Source organism: Rhamphochromis longiceps, linkage group LG17, assembly GCF_057381845.1.
Source record: "Rhamphochromis longiceps isolate RC_006_pf linkage group LG17, R_longiceps_female_GT1.1, whole genome shotgun sequence".
Classification (NCBI taxonomy): Eukaryota; Metazoa; Chordata; class Actinopteri; order Cichliformes; family Cichlidae; genus Rhamphochromis; species Rhamphochromis longiceps.
The window spans coordinates 27,663,333-27,678,258 of NC_140573.1; the positions used below are offsets into that span (position 1 = coordinate 27,663,333).

Consider the following 14,926-nt stretch of genomic DNA (forward strand, 5'->3'; position numbering starts at 1 on the left):
AATAGTTTTAAGTTAGAAAAAAAATAAAATTATTTGGGCAAGCAGTTGTAAGCTATGGGTGTGCTATGGGAATGCTTTTCAATTGATCACATTTCCAGTTGACGGTGATTGCCTTCAAAATAAAAGTTTCATACGAATCGCTTGACATTTATTCTTGCTAAAAGAAAATAATAATGAAATGATTAAAAGAAAGAAAATCTTGTAAAAATATATAATGATTGATTTTCGATGCACGGAATATGTAAAAGTATAGCATAAAGCTTATTTTAAGGGATTTTGTATGCAGTTTAAAGGTGTTTCTTTTATTGTGGAAAATTAAGCCGGAAGTATTGATTCCGTTGCTGCTTTCGGAACACAGTACAGCGCGCACCACCCGCAACTGCACACACAGTACTAAGCGCTGCAACGAATGGAGGCGAACGGGTGGGAGAGACATCAGCAAGGAATTGTTTCGCTGTCGAAATAGCTTTCCCTCGGATTTCAACCTGAGGACATTTCAGTCGGGTGAAGAAAAACTGAGTTGTTGCTGTTTGTTTTTTTTTAAGAAAAGTCGAATCGCTTTCCCTTTCCCCCTGAAGAGCTCGATTGCCAGTCATTTAAAAAAAGGGCGTGTGTACGGGGTGAAGGCAGCATTAACCAATTAATGTGGGTATATATGATATTTTAGACATTCTTTGACACCAGCTGGGTCTAAAGGACACAGTCGAGGATGGGATGCACACTGAGTACCGAGGACAAGGCTGCGGTGGAGCGCAGTAAAATGATCGACAGAAATCTGCGGGACGACGGGGAGAAGGCAGCCAGGGAGGTCAAGCTTCTGCTGCTCGGTAAGGAAGATTGGGGTGGAGGGGGGCGGTGAACGAACTTCGCTGTGTGTTCGCCCGCAGAACTGCTAGTTCAAAGGATACGGTTGGGAACACACCCTGCTGTGAAACCCACGTTAACCACCCTGGTTAATGGTCAGTGTTGGGGTTGTGTTAGATTACATTAGTTGTGAAGTGTTGCTGAGTTTCCGCATCGCTAGCTTACACCCCTCCTCCTTGCTAGCTACAGTTAAGCGTCCAATCTTCTCACTTGTAACACAACCTGTCCTTTTAAAAGGAAAAACGACACCAGTGTGGCCGAAATACCAGTGATATGTCATTTTGCGTTTATTTGGCTTTTTAAGGGGTTAGTTTTGTAGTTTGGTTACACATGCATGGCAGATTTTTCTTTCTTTGTTTTGCCAGCTGTTGGCGTTAATTCTTTCAGCCCGTCTCCGTGGAGAATTTATTGACTAAATCCTTTCAACAATGGCACATTTCCTCTCGTCTGGTCCGGTTCAGTGCAGTGAAAATAGGCCTTTGGCTCATTAGGGGCCCAGGCCTGAGTCAGAGTGACTGAAAACTGTTTTTTTTTTTTTTTGTTTTTGTTTTTGTTTTTTACTTAATTCGTTTCAGGACGTTATAGGTTAAATTCCTATTGTTTCCTATTTTATAACACTGTTTCCTTGTTCTCATCTGAAGACGTAAGCAGGCGTGTTGCAAGCAATAGGCACACAGCTTGTGCAACAAATGCAGAAAATTACAGTAATCAAGAGGCCAGAATAAAGGCTGATTCAGTTAGGAGAAGCCACATAAACATTAGCAGAACTCATTTAAACAAAGCTGTAACCGATCAACTTACAACCGAAGTTGTATGAAGTTAGATGCTGATGTAGATATAGTGGCCTCATGCCACTTCTTTGCAGTGATCATTTTTGATTGATCTTCATTTGTGTACCCGAATCCACCTAGTATATGCTGTTGCTGTGTTAAATTGCCACTGACCTCAGAGATGTAATTTAAATGGCACAGCACACCCACTGATAACTATTACACTTCATAATTATGATTTGTTGCGTTTATTTCATGTGTTTTGTCATTTCCTAGCTCCATCTGACAACCCTGCGTGTACCATTATGTGAACGGTTTCCATTTAGTAGCTAGACGTGTGTGTAGATTAAAAGTGTTGCTGAGATGTGGGGAAGCACTGTTTTGCTTGTAAACAAAGACCACAGGTGAAAAACTTTTCCATCAACCCTTTTTAGGTGGCTCACTTTGGGAAGTGTTGACATGCACACATGTGGTATGTGGGTTAGCAGGACACAAAGTCTGAGGGAAATGCCAGTAGCAGGCAAATACCTAACAGAAGGCACACACAATTCAGAAGCAGATTTTCTACCATTACTTTTAATTTTTGAATGAAGATAACTGTGTGTGTGTGTGTGTGTGTGTGTGTGTGTGTGTGTGTGTGTGTGTGTGTGTGTGTGTGTGTGTGTGTGTGTAAAACTTGATGGGACACAATTGGCTTTTACTAGGGTATGGTTTTGTTTGTACAAGTAGGTGCATATTTTCCCATTACAGATCAGTTGCATTCCTTCGGTGTTTGGAGGCCAGATGGGGCTTGCTGAGTAAAAGCAAGCAAGTAAGGTCAAGTTTCTGCTATGTCGCTGTAGGGAAGAATATTAGTTTTAGTTTAGTTTTTTTTTTTTTTTTTTTTTAAACATGTATCATACACAAAAACATGTGGCACTACTTTTGCACTTCTCAGTTTCTGATAGAATAGGTCGCGTGGCGCCACTCGTGGCTGCTTTGGCTCCATCGCCTGTCATCTGTGTTTGATCCATTCAGTGTGGTAGCCAGGTAACCCGCTCGGCCTCTTCAGGTTCCTGCCTGAAGTGACACACACACACACACAGAGTTTGAGATGCCAGGAGAAAAGAAAAAGAGGACCTGTAAGACGAGAACAGTGCTAATGACGAGAGCATTAAAAATGAAAAAAGCTGCGGTGCGGTGAAGCACGGGGACCCGAGTCGGGCTTTTGAATTGTTTACTTTGCAGAAAAACAGTCACTGAGTAGACTTGAGGCTGGTGATTTGCAAGCCACTCATGAGTATACTTTTCTCTAAACACACCCTGTCAACAGTGTATTCAGGGATGCTGTTGTATACCTCTGGATGCACTCAAAGAACATTAAATCTTTTGTGCAGCTTGTGGTGGTGACCTCAACCCGGTGTCGAGATATTTGTATACAACAGGTGGCCACAGTTTGGCCACAATTTGGTGTGATGACCACCTGGTTTTCAAGCGCTGTCCTAAATGTTAATTACAGGCTCATGGTCTCTCCCTGTCAGCAGCAAAGAATAATTGCCTTGACGTAAAAAAGCAAAACTCAATTTGCATGAAAAAAATGATTTGAATCTTTGTAGGGCGTCAAGTCCAAACCAGCTGGCAGGCTCAGGTGTCTCTCGCAGAGTGAGGAAATGTGGTCTTTTCTGCGAAACATATTTTTCATTTAGCTCTAGTCTTAATATGGCTCTCATTTTATTTCCATCATCTCCAGGACCCAATTATCCTACTATTCATATCTACATGCTAAAATAGATTACAATCTCCTCAGCCTAATTACTCGTTCTATAGCTGTCGCGCAACTGTGGGAAGATTTTATTAATAAACCTCGGGCTTTTTCTGACTCGTGTCATCGGTCTCTCTTTCATTTTTTCCCCCCGTATTTTTGTTCTTTTACTAATTATAAAACCAGTTTTGCAAGATGGCTTGAAGATGGCCCCCATCTCACAGTAAACAGAGATGACAAAGTAGTTAAATAACTCTTTTATTGCTGTAAGCACATTAGACATCGAATGGGTCAGTCTGTGCCAGCGTGCGTGTGGTAAGCAATCTTTTAGTTGTCGATTTTTCTTTTTTGGCAGATCGATCTCTGTGATTTAGCGTGGTCGTTTCCCGCGGCGGGTAGCACCTCTCCGAGGCTCCTGGAATCCTTCACAAGTGACTCATACTTAAATCCCCGAAAGGGGGAGAAGGAGGGGAGGGGGGCGGAAAAGAGGAATTGGATAGTGAGTGAGAGGAACATTAAATCATAAAGAGAAAATGACTATAGGAGACTGGGAGAATGTAAAAGAGGAAGAAGCATGCGTGCAGCTGAATAAGAGTGGAAAACTAAAAGAGGGAAGGGTTCCGTGGTGTTGGGCTCCTGCTGCTAATGTGGCATCACTAATGTGTTTAGCACATTGTGCCAAACTTCATAAGCTCTCCTTGAGCCCCTGAACTGCTTAAACCCCATGACCCACACAAATTTATCTTCATGCCATCGATCCGAGCCCAAAGCCAGCACGAATGAAGAGAATTTTTACTAACTGCAATTTTGGTTTGCATGTATCGCATTACTCATTCTCCACAACATTTATCAGCAACATATGGTTAATCTATAAATGAGACAGCCCGGCCACGGCAGCCGTTTTAATCACATTCTTCTAAAATATCCTCCCCATCTCCCTACTTGAGGAAAGGACCAACTAGGGTCCAGGAGGGAAGATGTGTTTGCGGTCAGTAGATAGAAACGGCTCTGTTCTCAGTGGAAGAAGTAGAGAGGGGGGGAAGAAAACCACAATTTTCACTGCAAGGGTTTGCTCGAATTTTCCTAAAATAGTTTGAACCACTAGAAACAGAAACCAGCTGCTCCAGTGGTTCTGACTCTAGCTGTTTTAGGGTGGGTGTATCAAAGCTGTGGGCGTGTAACATGACTCTGCATGAAGAGCGATAGGTCAGGCCCGTGGTTCTAAAGTAACCCTTAAAGGTCTGTGTGTGTGAGTGAAGGAGAGAGCGAGTCGGTTCGACTTTCTCTCTATGTTCCTCAAATAGTGAGACTTTGACGAAAGCCACACCCTGATTATGTCGCTGTTGAGACACCAGGGTCAATTCACTTGTATAAACACGTGGCTTATGTTTCATAGATGTCTTTTTTAAACTTTCTTTGGTGTAATAATAAAGAAAGTTCTTCTCGTGATTTGCACTGAATTTAAGCAACAGTTCGCTCAAGAGTCACTGATAATTTGTCGTCTTGAATATGAAGGAATCCCTCTAAAAGGGTACCGAAATATGGTCATTCTTAATCCCGAATGATCAGTAATTGCTGATTTTAATTAACTGATTCTTCTCAGCTCTGAACTATTTCATGCTTAGTGCAACCTTTCTGTAGGAAAGTACTCCCAGCGACATTGTCAAAATGGGTCTTGGGCAGGCCGAGGGGTGCAACTGTGCCAGCTCACCAGCAAGCCATGCTCAGGCAACAGCGGTTGCACCGTCTGTGCGCAAGTCCTGCAGGGCTTCACACAGCCGAGTGTTTTGGCCTCGGAGCACGGGGAGCTGCCACTGCACCGTCAACCCCCTCAGGGGCGCTCCAGCACCCGAGTGGTGACACGTAATTAAAATAATGTGTCCTCAGGTGAATTTCGTCCAATTATACTGAAGGTGAAGTGCCAGTGCTCTGCCAGCATGCAGCTGTTACTGAAGGAAAGTTCGCAGGAATGCAGTCACAAGCTGTGTATACTGCAGTAAGTGTGTGTGTGTGTGTATATATGTGTATATATATGTATATATATGTATATGTGTATATACAGGCAGGCTGGACAAGAAGTGGCACTAAAAAATGCAATATGTCCCTTTTTTCTTCTTCTTCTGCTTCTTCTTCTTCGTCGTTTTGTTTTTGCAATCACAAAGAAAGTGGAACTAGATTAAGTGGGTGATTTATTATGCAAGAGCACACCATGTTGTCCCTGCTGACTCCATCACGAGGTAAAAGATAGTGGTAGATTTCATGATATGATTCCACTTCCTCTTATTCTGTTTCTAGGGCTGACAGAGAGGAGCTGTGGGTGTTTACTTGGGGGAATGGCCACGCTTTAGTGGTTAGGAACACCTTCCCTACTGGCAGAGGAGTGTTACGTCAACAAGAAGTGGCCAATTGCTTCACTATATATATGTAATATGAGGACATTGATTGTGCATTAGCAGTTCTGATGTAGTTTATGGTAATACCCATTAGAGCACGCAAGTCTAATGAATGTGGTTTGTAAAGATATCGCATATGGGCTTTTATCAGTGAAAGAGAAATATCAGTAAAAGGGCGCACCCACTGGACTGGTGTGGTAGAGGAAAGGGAGCAGAAGGATGTGTTATAGGTAGTGGACTTGCAGTCAAAACCCACATGTGACCCACACAGAGCCACATGGTCTCTTCAGGTGACTGTGGCTCAGAAATAACGAGAGGAGTCATCATGACACTGTGAGGTTTTCGAGATCCACAAAAGCCATGCCGACGGTTGCATTCTCTTCATGAGCACCCGCTACTCCACCACTAGTATTGTCTCATCAATCAAGGAAACTGACGTCAATCTGATTAGTGGTCAGCGCCTAGTGTCTTGCCATCCTGAAAAGGCACCTCACTGCTGCTGTCAATAATTCCTTATCATTAGTTATGCGCCCACGGCCTTCATACCAAGTGAACAAAATGCTGATAGAAATCCCAGGCGAGCATTCAGCTTACAGAGCAACAGATTCAGTCCCATTTTTGGGGATTTAAGAATCAGGGTATTAGAGGCTGTAACTGCCCGGAGCTGAGAGAGAATCTTTAACCTAAACGCTAAAGTCATGCACAGACCTCAAAGCGCACTCATACAATCACAGTGTAGTTTAGGAGTTGTCCTTTGGTTGACGTGATCGTGTATCAGATTGCGTTTTCACGGTTTCCCGTCATGCTGTTTGGTCGCACTGAATCCTCGTGTAAAGGCATAGACTTTCGTGGGCTGGTTAATATAAGGGTTGGTTTCAGATATATTCAAGTAAAGTCCACTTTTGTATTTATTTATTTATGTTTGTCTTTTCCAGGTGCTGGCGAATCAGGGAAAAGCACAATTGTCAAGCAGATGAAGTGAGTACATTTCTCTCCTGTACTGAACGAGCAAAATGAACTCCATTCTCGCTTCTATTTTTTCTTCTTCCACTGGCTTCTCTGATGAGATGCACAACTGACACCACACTAGATTACACACTGGAAGAGTATTCATTTTCCTCAGCTAAACAGTGTCAAACACCCATCATAGTCTCTATGGGTGGTAATACGCCCTGCAAGTTGCAGTACAAACAGGTGTCATGCATAATGGTCATGGAAACAACACAGCAGCATACATCAGTGCGTGCGTGCGTGCGAATGTCCTGCATATGAAATGCATTTTTGATAAATGTTTATGGCTGCATCGTCAATCACCAGCCATCCACATCTCAGAAGCACAATATATTTGTACAGTTTTTTTGGGTTTTTTGTTTGTTTGTTTTTGTTTTTTTTTACAGCACCTGTCCTACTGTAATATTACTTTATTTGTTATTGACAAGCAAGAGATCATCATTCAGTCCCCAGACAGATTTAAACAGTGATTTAAGGAAAGTGTTTACATTATGTTTAGTGTAGTGTTAATAGAGCTGAATTGTGTGTTTGTAGCTGGTCTAAAGAAATTCAGTTAAAAGACAAAATGAATAATTACATCATCTTATCATCATCTGATAAGTAAAGCTGGAACAGTTCAAATAACTGGCTGAAGGCTCTTTAGTCATTTGATTAGTTAAATTAAAGCCTTCTAGGAGCAAGTCTTGCCACTGAAGCATTCTTTGTAATGCAACCAGGCAGTTATTTTGAAGCCAGCGTCAGTTTCAGTCAGTCCCAATGTGATCGGCGTCTCTGTCTCCCCCGACCTGCACTCTTTAACAAAGATCATGCTAACGATACAGTCAGAATATAATATCTAAACTATAATGAGTAGATGTGACCACCATCACGCAGTTAAGGATGTTATGAACCTTTTCTGTGCTTAGACGTCAATGCTGTAATACCATTGGTTTGTATTTTTCATGGTTCAGCAACCACCATTCTTCTCTGGGTTTTGTTCGAGGTTCAGCTCCAATTTGTGAGGGTTTGGTGGGTTAATCTGCAAAACCAAAAAAATGCTTTAGGAAATGACGATTATCATTTTTAACGATTTTCTATTATTTTATAGACAAAATGATGATAATAATAAAATGATATTTAAGAAAATAAAAGGCAGATTAATCTTTCTGCTTGTGGCTTACATCTGCACTGCCATGTTTTTAAGCACTTCAAAAACAGACCAAAACACTGGAGCCACATGATTCCAGTGGGTGACGTGTTTCAGTGAAAATGGGCACTTTAAGTTAACCACCATTAAAAGAGCTCCCATCTTCAGGAGCAAAAGATGGACTCAGGGCTGAAAGCCAGCGATGGTGTAAGGAAGATGGAATTTGCCGAAAGACTGACTGATGCATTGTTGGTTTGGGGCTTTTAGGTGGCTTTGCAGACTGCCAGAAGTATGGCATAAAGCCTTTCCTTCTGAGCAGCAAAACCAAAGCTCTATTCAGAATTTTTGTGCGAAATAAACTGAAAGAACTTCAAGATATTATTTTTACGTAGCATGAATTCAGCTGATGCTTTTGTCTAGTAACCAACACTGAGTGCAACTATAAGAGGGTGAATAAAAGCTTCTTTTCCCTGGATAATAATTCCTGCAGCCAGAAATGAGGAGCAAAGAGTTCAGGGCCACTGTGGCCAGGCAGTATTTGTGCAGATGGGGATTTTTTTTTTTTTAAGCGATACTAAATTTGAGCTAAAGAGGAAGAAGGATTTCTAAAAATGATTAAAAAAAATTGTACATCATTCAGCAGGAAGAATTGGTTAGGCCCACTGCTAACCAGTACCCCCCCCCCCCCCCCCCCCCTTCTCTACAGGATCATCCATGAGGCAGGCTACTCAGAAGAGGAATGCAAGCAGTACAAGGCTGTGGTCTACAGCAACACTATCCAGTCCATAATCGCCATCATCAGAGCCATGGGGCGCCTCAAGATCGACTTCGGTGACCCAGCAAGAGCTGTGAGTAGAGAGAAGATTGTAATTTGGTCTGTTTAGAGTAGAAACCCAAAGTAAATTTGTGGTGTTGGGGAAACAAGCAGGTAGTTACATTAAGTGATCACTGTCAATAGGAACAATAGTCTGCTTACACGCCCTTCAACATAACATTATAAAAATAGTAGGGTCATTTATTTGGGTCTTTTAATTTGTAGCTTTCCCTGCGATGTATTTAAAATGTGACTGGTGTTTTAGCTTGATAGCTCATGTGAATCACAATGGTGGTGTAATGACTGAGATGGCTGATTTATGATATTGACACCACCCCGACTCCTCTCTCAGGATGATGCACGGCAACTGTTTGTGCTGGCGGGCTCAGCAGAGGAAGGCTTCATGACAGCTGAGCTGGCCGGTGTCATCAAGCGACTCTGGAAGGACGGAGGTGTTCAAGCCTGCTTCAGCCGCTCCCGCGAATATCAGCTCAACGACTCGGCAGCATAGTGAGTCACGCAGTCCAACACATAAGCAACCACGTTAATAATCGCCGGGTTCACCACAGCCGTGAGTCATCGGCAGAAAAGACGGGCGATGACAAAGTCTTTCACGTCCGATGACCAGGAGCCCAAAATGAGCGCGTTTCCACTGTAAACACAGAAGCCAGACACACGCTGCCCCAACCTTCAACCATACTCAGAGAGCTACTTGTATGGCTGATGTGTCTGGACTTTTAATCTGTCAATATTTACTTTCCTCTACCGTGCCTGAAGAGCGATGGCTGCAAAGACTATTTAATCTTTGACCTTCTCCTTCAGCACAGGAACATTTAGCACATGCTTAAAGATTTTAAAAACTCAGTAAAAAAAAAAAAGAAATTTCTGTAGCTGAACATGTCTTTACTAGTTGGAACCTAGCATATATTGCCCCTGGCACTTCAACAAATTCTATCACAAGGCAGCTTTTTTTTTTTTTCCTTTTATTATTTTTCAGGGTTGGAAAGCCATCTACCTTGTTTTGCTTCTATAGAGCAAACATCAGCAGTTATATTGCAGCAGTTGTCCATTTTCTAATTAGTTCCGCTTATCCTGCTGTCCAGGGGCTTTTCTGAATTATTTTTTTTTCACTCCACATAATATCCTGCAGGACAAACAGCAGGCTTGTCTGCATGAAATTGAGATTACTTTGCTTCTGCTAACAACTACAGGTTACTAATCCCCCCTCCTTCCTTTTAAATTATCACCAGTAACCTTGAGGTATCAACTTAAAACGTAATGCATCCAAAGTGTGTTTAGTTTGTCTAATATACTTAACGGTATTGCATATTTTAAAAGATTAAAAATATTTCTACTCTGTTTGCAAAATGTTCTATCTTCATACATGTGTTGCAGCACTACAGTCGGCAGAGAATGTTGTTTTTGTTTGCACTGATGTCCAAGAATTTTGTCGAGAAAGCAAAAACCTACTCGAAGTGATAAAGAATAAATAGAATTCCACCCTTCTATTTTCAGTACACAGCTATTCCCATACAAGGTAATGAGAGTCTATCCCAGCAGGTACTTTATTTGACAAAATGTGGGACAGCACCCTGGACAGATGGCTGGTTTATTACAGGGCTAATGCACAGAGACAATCGCACTCACACGTAGGGAGTTTCCAATTCAGCTGCAAGTTGTTAGGACTGTAGGAGGGATCAAAGCACATAGAAGGGAACCCCGCAACCAGCGAAAACAATGTACACTCCCCACTAATAAAGAGCAGGACTTAGATTAAAACCAAGGTCCTGTTTGCTGTGAGGCAACAGCTCTAACCACAAAACCACTGTTAAATTTAGACACAATGGCAAATGCTCTATACTGTCACTAGCTTCCTCTTTTTTTGTTGTTGTTGTTTTGTCTCTACTGAAAAACTGAATTCAAATGTGTAAAACAGGGCTGTATTGAAATGTGTACATAAAATGACTAGTTTTACGACCAGAATATAGAATCTAACCTGGTTTTCACCTCCCTGCACTGGGAGCAGAGACAGGTGACCTTGATCCATTTTCTCCAACCCTCCCCTCCTCATGTCCTTTTCTTTATGTCCTTCTCTCAGCTACTTGAACGATTTGGACAGGATATCCCAGGCCACCTACATCCCAACTCAGCAGGATGTCCTGAGGACCCGAGTGAAAACCACGGGCATTGTTGAGACGCACTTCACATTTAAGGACCTGCACTTCAAGTGAGAATTTTGTTGTAACAACTGGCTCAGAGTGTTTTACAAGATGTCTTAATTAGTTTTCCTTCCTGTTACTGACTCATTCACTCCAAAAGAAATTCCCTTTATGCATTCACAGCTGTAAGTTGTGACACAGTCTGCGAAGGTGTTGCGCACATCAGCGATGACTCAGTTGTCACCCTCTTTTAATGTACACAGACAGGAAGTGAGCGCAGGAGGTTTGGTGATGTCATGATACCAGGAATGTTTTTAGCCAATTCAGCGTCACATCGCTGTAATTAGCTCCATAAAAGCACACTTCACTTACCAAAGCCAAAGTAGATATTGCTTTATGTAATGCGGGAGTTTACAGGTTTTCTCAAGAACAAAGTATTTATTTAGTTTAGGTACTCATCTGGTTGAATTTGCTTCCAATTTAATCTGAACACCAAGTATGGTTTAATTTCCTTTCAAAAGCCCGCCTCCTGTTCCATCTTTAAAACTAAAGTATTTCCAGATGGGACTTGTGCAGTTTTATACACCAGTAGGAGCTATTACAGAAGCTAAATGAGGCCTTGAATGGTTCCCTTGATATTTCTTATTGCACTACAGCTGTGTGTTTTTGTACATCGGTGCACAAAGGTGTCTCACGTAATGTATGCTCAGATTGATTTTCTTAAAAATGTGGAAAAAACTGTAGATATAAAGTGATATCTGTGATGAGCCTTAATTGAAAATCATAGTCCTGTTCACGAATTGAAGTACCTACATTGCCCTCTCAAGTAAAACCAGAAAAGTGCTTTTCTGATAGCCTGTATATGAAAGATGGAAGTAGCCACCATCACATCTGGCTCAAGCTTGGCATTTTGGCTTTAGCTGTCTTTTTGTTTTTTTATTTTTGTTTTGTTTTGTCAGCCAGATGTTACCATAAGGGTATGTCTGTGGAGTTAAATAACACTAGTCTCATGAAGCTAGCTTAGTTAGCAAGTTGAATGTGTAATTCACTGTAATATTGCATGAAAAGGAAACTAGTACGAGTTGCCTGGCTTGGTTATTCTCAATCTCTCTTTGTGTTTATACTTGTTGTATGCCTCAGTGTTTTCTGTAGTAATGTTTTTAAAGTTCATCTTTCATTTATAACCACAAAGTCATTTGTTTTCTGTACTTTTATCACTACTCGCCATAGTAGTCTTTTTTTTTTTTGTAAACCTCTGGATTTCACAAGCACTATCTCTAATGTAAGCTGTCATGCTGAGGAACATGCTCACACGATCCCACTCCTGTCTTCAACCCAGAATGTTTGATGTAGGAGGTCAGCGGTCTGAGAGGAAGAAGTGGATCCACTGCTTTGAGGGTGTGACGGCCATCATCTTCTGCGTGGCTCTCAGTGATTATGACTTGGTGCTGGCTGAGGATGAAGAGATGGTGAGTGGTTCAGCTGTGTGACTCATGGAACATGACATAATAGCAGGCACTCTATGTTCACACACAGCAGGAACTTTGTCTTTGCGTATTATAATCACAATGGTCATAGAAGTAGAAGCGAAGGATCGGTTCCACTCGTGACATCTTCGTGGATCACTGAGCGAAGCACAAAGACCCATCGTCACTTTCCTTTTTCTCCTCAGAACCGAATGCACGAGAGCATGAAGCTGTTTGACAGCATCTGCAACAACAAGTGGTTCACAGACACCTCCATTATCCTCTTCCTCAATAAGAAGGACCTGTTTGAAGAGAAAATCAAGAAGAGCCCTCTTACCATCTGCTACCCAGAATACGCTGGTGAGTCTGGCAGTAAAAAGCCTTTTTCATCGATTCACATTGTGCTCAGGATACCCTCAGTTGGTGTTGTTATAAAACAAAGTCTTACGGCAGATTTTAAAACTGTTTACTTTCCTGCTAAATACAAAGTTATAGCTAAGAGATAATCTGCCCACCACTCGATCTTTGAATCTCAGTAATCAGTCTTAACCCAAATGTTGTTTTTGTGTAGCATCTATGTGCCAGACTACTTGTTGGCCACCACCAGTAACCTTCTCAAATTATTGCTTCAACCCAGCATGTTCGTCTACATAAACCTGCCGAATTTTCTTTTCAATCTCTGCTTTTTATACACAATAATTCAAATGCATCCTAATTAGTGGATTATCAAAGCATTATAGCCATTAGGGATGTCCTGATCATGATGTAGGGCCATACCAGCATTTGGCATAACAATTTAGCCATTTATTTCTTCTTCTTTTTTTCATACAAAGGAAGCACACTTAGCAGGATAAAGCCCAGCCATGCTATTCATTTCCTAGCGCCGTACAAAAATTACGCTTTCCCTGTCCCTTCCTTACATGGTAACTTCCCGGGCTACTTCACTTCCACCTCCTCGTCTTTCTCAGGCTCCAACACGTACGAGGAAGCAGCTGCCTACATCCAGTGTCAGTTTGAGGACCTGAACAAGAGGAAGGACACAAAGGAGATTTACACCCACTTCACCTGCGCCACAGATACCAAGAACGTGCAGTTTGTCTTTGACGCTGTTACTGACGTCATTATCAAGAACAACCTGAAAGACTGTGGACTCTTCTGAAGATGACAACCTTTTTTTATTATTATTATTGGTAAGTAAGCCCTCACATGTGGCGCACACGTGTGTCATGGATGAGGGCACATATAAGGAATACAACTGCTTATGTGCTCACCAGGATGGAGTGGGAGTTGAGTAAACCACTGGAGCCTTATTTGAATATCTACATCTTTCCATGATGATTAAAAACTTACTTTTATATATGTGTGTGTGTGTGTGTGTGTGTGTGTGTGTGTGTGTGTGTGTGTGTGTGTGTGTGTGTGTGTTTTTGTTTCCAGAATATAAGTATTCAAAGCATAAAGAAGGAAAATAATCCATCATTTAATCAATGATGTGTGCAAATTTGTGCCGTCTTATTTTCAAAGGCTTGAATTCATTTTCTGCTTAATTTAGATGCATGTGAAACGATAGCGGCAAGGTCGAGGTCTGCAAAGCCTCTCCTTAAACCACCACCCCTCCTCCATCTACTCGTCTTTCATGTTTCTTTATTTCTCCCCTTGTGTCCTCAGGCAGTGGAGCCAGCTTATTGTGCATCTTTAGTGGGGAAGATGAGAAGAATGGGGAAAATCAGTCACGGACCAGTGCTGTACTATATGCCACTTTTAACAGCTTTATTTATGTTTTTCGTCTTGGAACCTTTGGAACTAGCGTTACATTTGTGTAGGATGTTTGTATCATTGTAAAGGCGTCACTGCAAAATTCTTTTCATCTTTTTTGTTTTTCTGTTTTTGAGAAAGATCTTTTTTTTTTTTTTTTGCTGTTCCTTCTGCCACTGTCTCTGGAAAATGAAACTTCACTGTTGATGGAAATGCTTCTTTTCTCCCTTCCCCGCAACCAAAAGGGAAGAAAAGGGGTGCAACCTTTGAGTCCAGTTTGTTGGTACTTGTGCCTTCGCATGCCTTTTACTGCGGTCGTAGTACAAATGCTTGTTCTTTTGCCTGCTGAATTGTTCTAGTCATTAAGAGGTAAACTGTTTTCATATGTTAGTGTCTCTGCTATCTTCTGTGTGCACACCACTGAGCTTTCAGGAGGATTTACCTCTAGTTTATAAGGTACATGGGTCTCCATTGTGACCAACATGTAGCCTCCACGGTCCCCTAATTCCCACCCACCCTGACAATGGAAGGCCTCGTCAGCCAATCACACAGTACAATACTGCGATCTATATTGTTACATTTACCCCACAAATATGGGGTCCTGGTTTTTAAACTATCTGTAAAATATCCATTCTTCCCAAACATTCAAAAAATGGTTAGCTGAGGCACTGAGCTTATAATATGCTTAAGTGTTTTAAGTACTAAGACCAGAGTAGGCACATTTTACTGTATATTTTAATGTATTTTTTTGGGGGGGGGGCTATGGAGAATTTGGTGTTGAGAAGAGAAACTAAATCTCAGAATAGATTATGAAGGTGAGGATGAGGTCT

General features: G+C 41.7%; 1 protein-coding gene across 1 annotated transcript; it reads left to right on the forward strand.

Moving 5' to 3' along the window:
- The first annotated feature begins 370 nt into the window (after positions 1-370).
- On the forward strand, positions 371-14,614 carry gnai1 (guanine nucleotide binding protein (G protein), alpha inhibiting activity polypeptide 1). The gene is made up of 9 exons (XM_085387697.1): positions 371-827; positions 6,704-6,746; positions 8,612-8,753; positions 9,072-9,229; positions 10,818-10,946; positions 12,218-12,347; positions 12,551-12,704; positions 13,313-13,534; positions 14,010-14,614. The coding sequence occupies exons 1-8, from the start codon at positions 710-712 to the stop codon at positions 13,501-13,503; spliced, it is 1,065 nt and encodes a 354-aa protein (XP_085243823.1). The 5' UTR covers positions 371-709; the 3' UTR covers positions 13,504-13,534; positions 14,010-14,614.
- Positions 14,615-14,926: the final 312 nt, after the last annotated feature.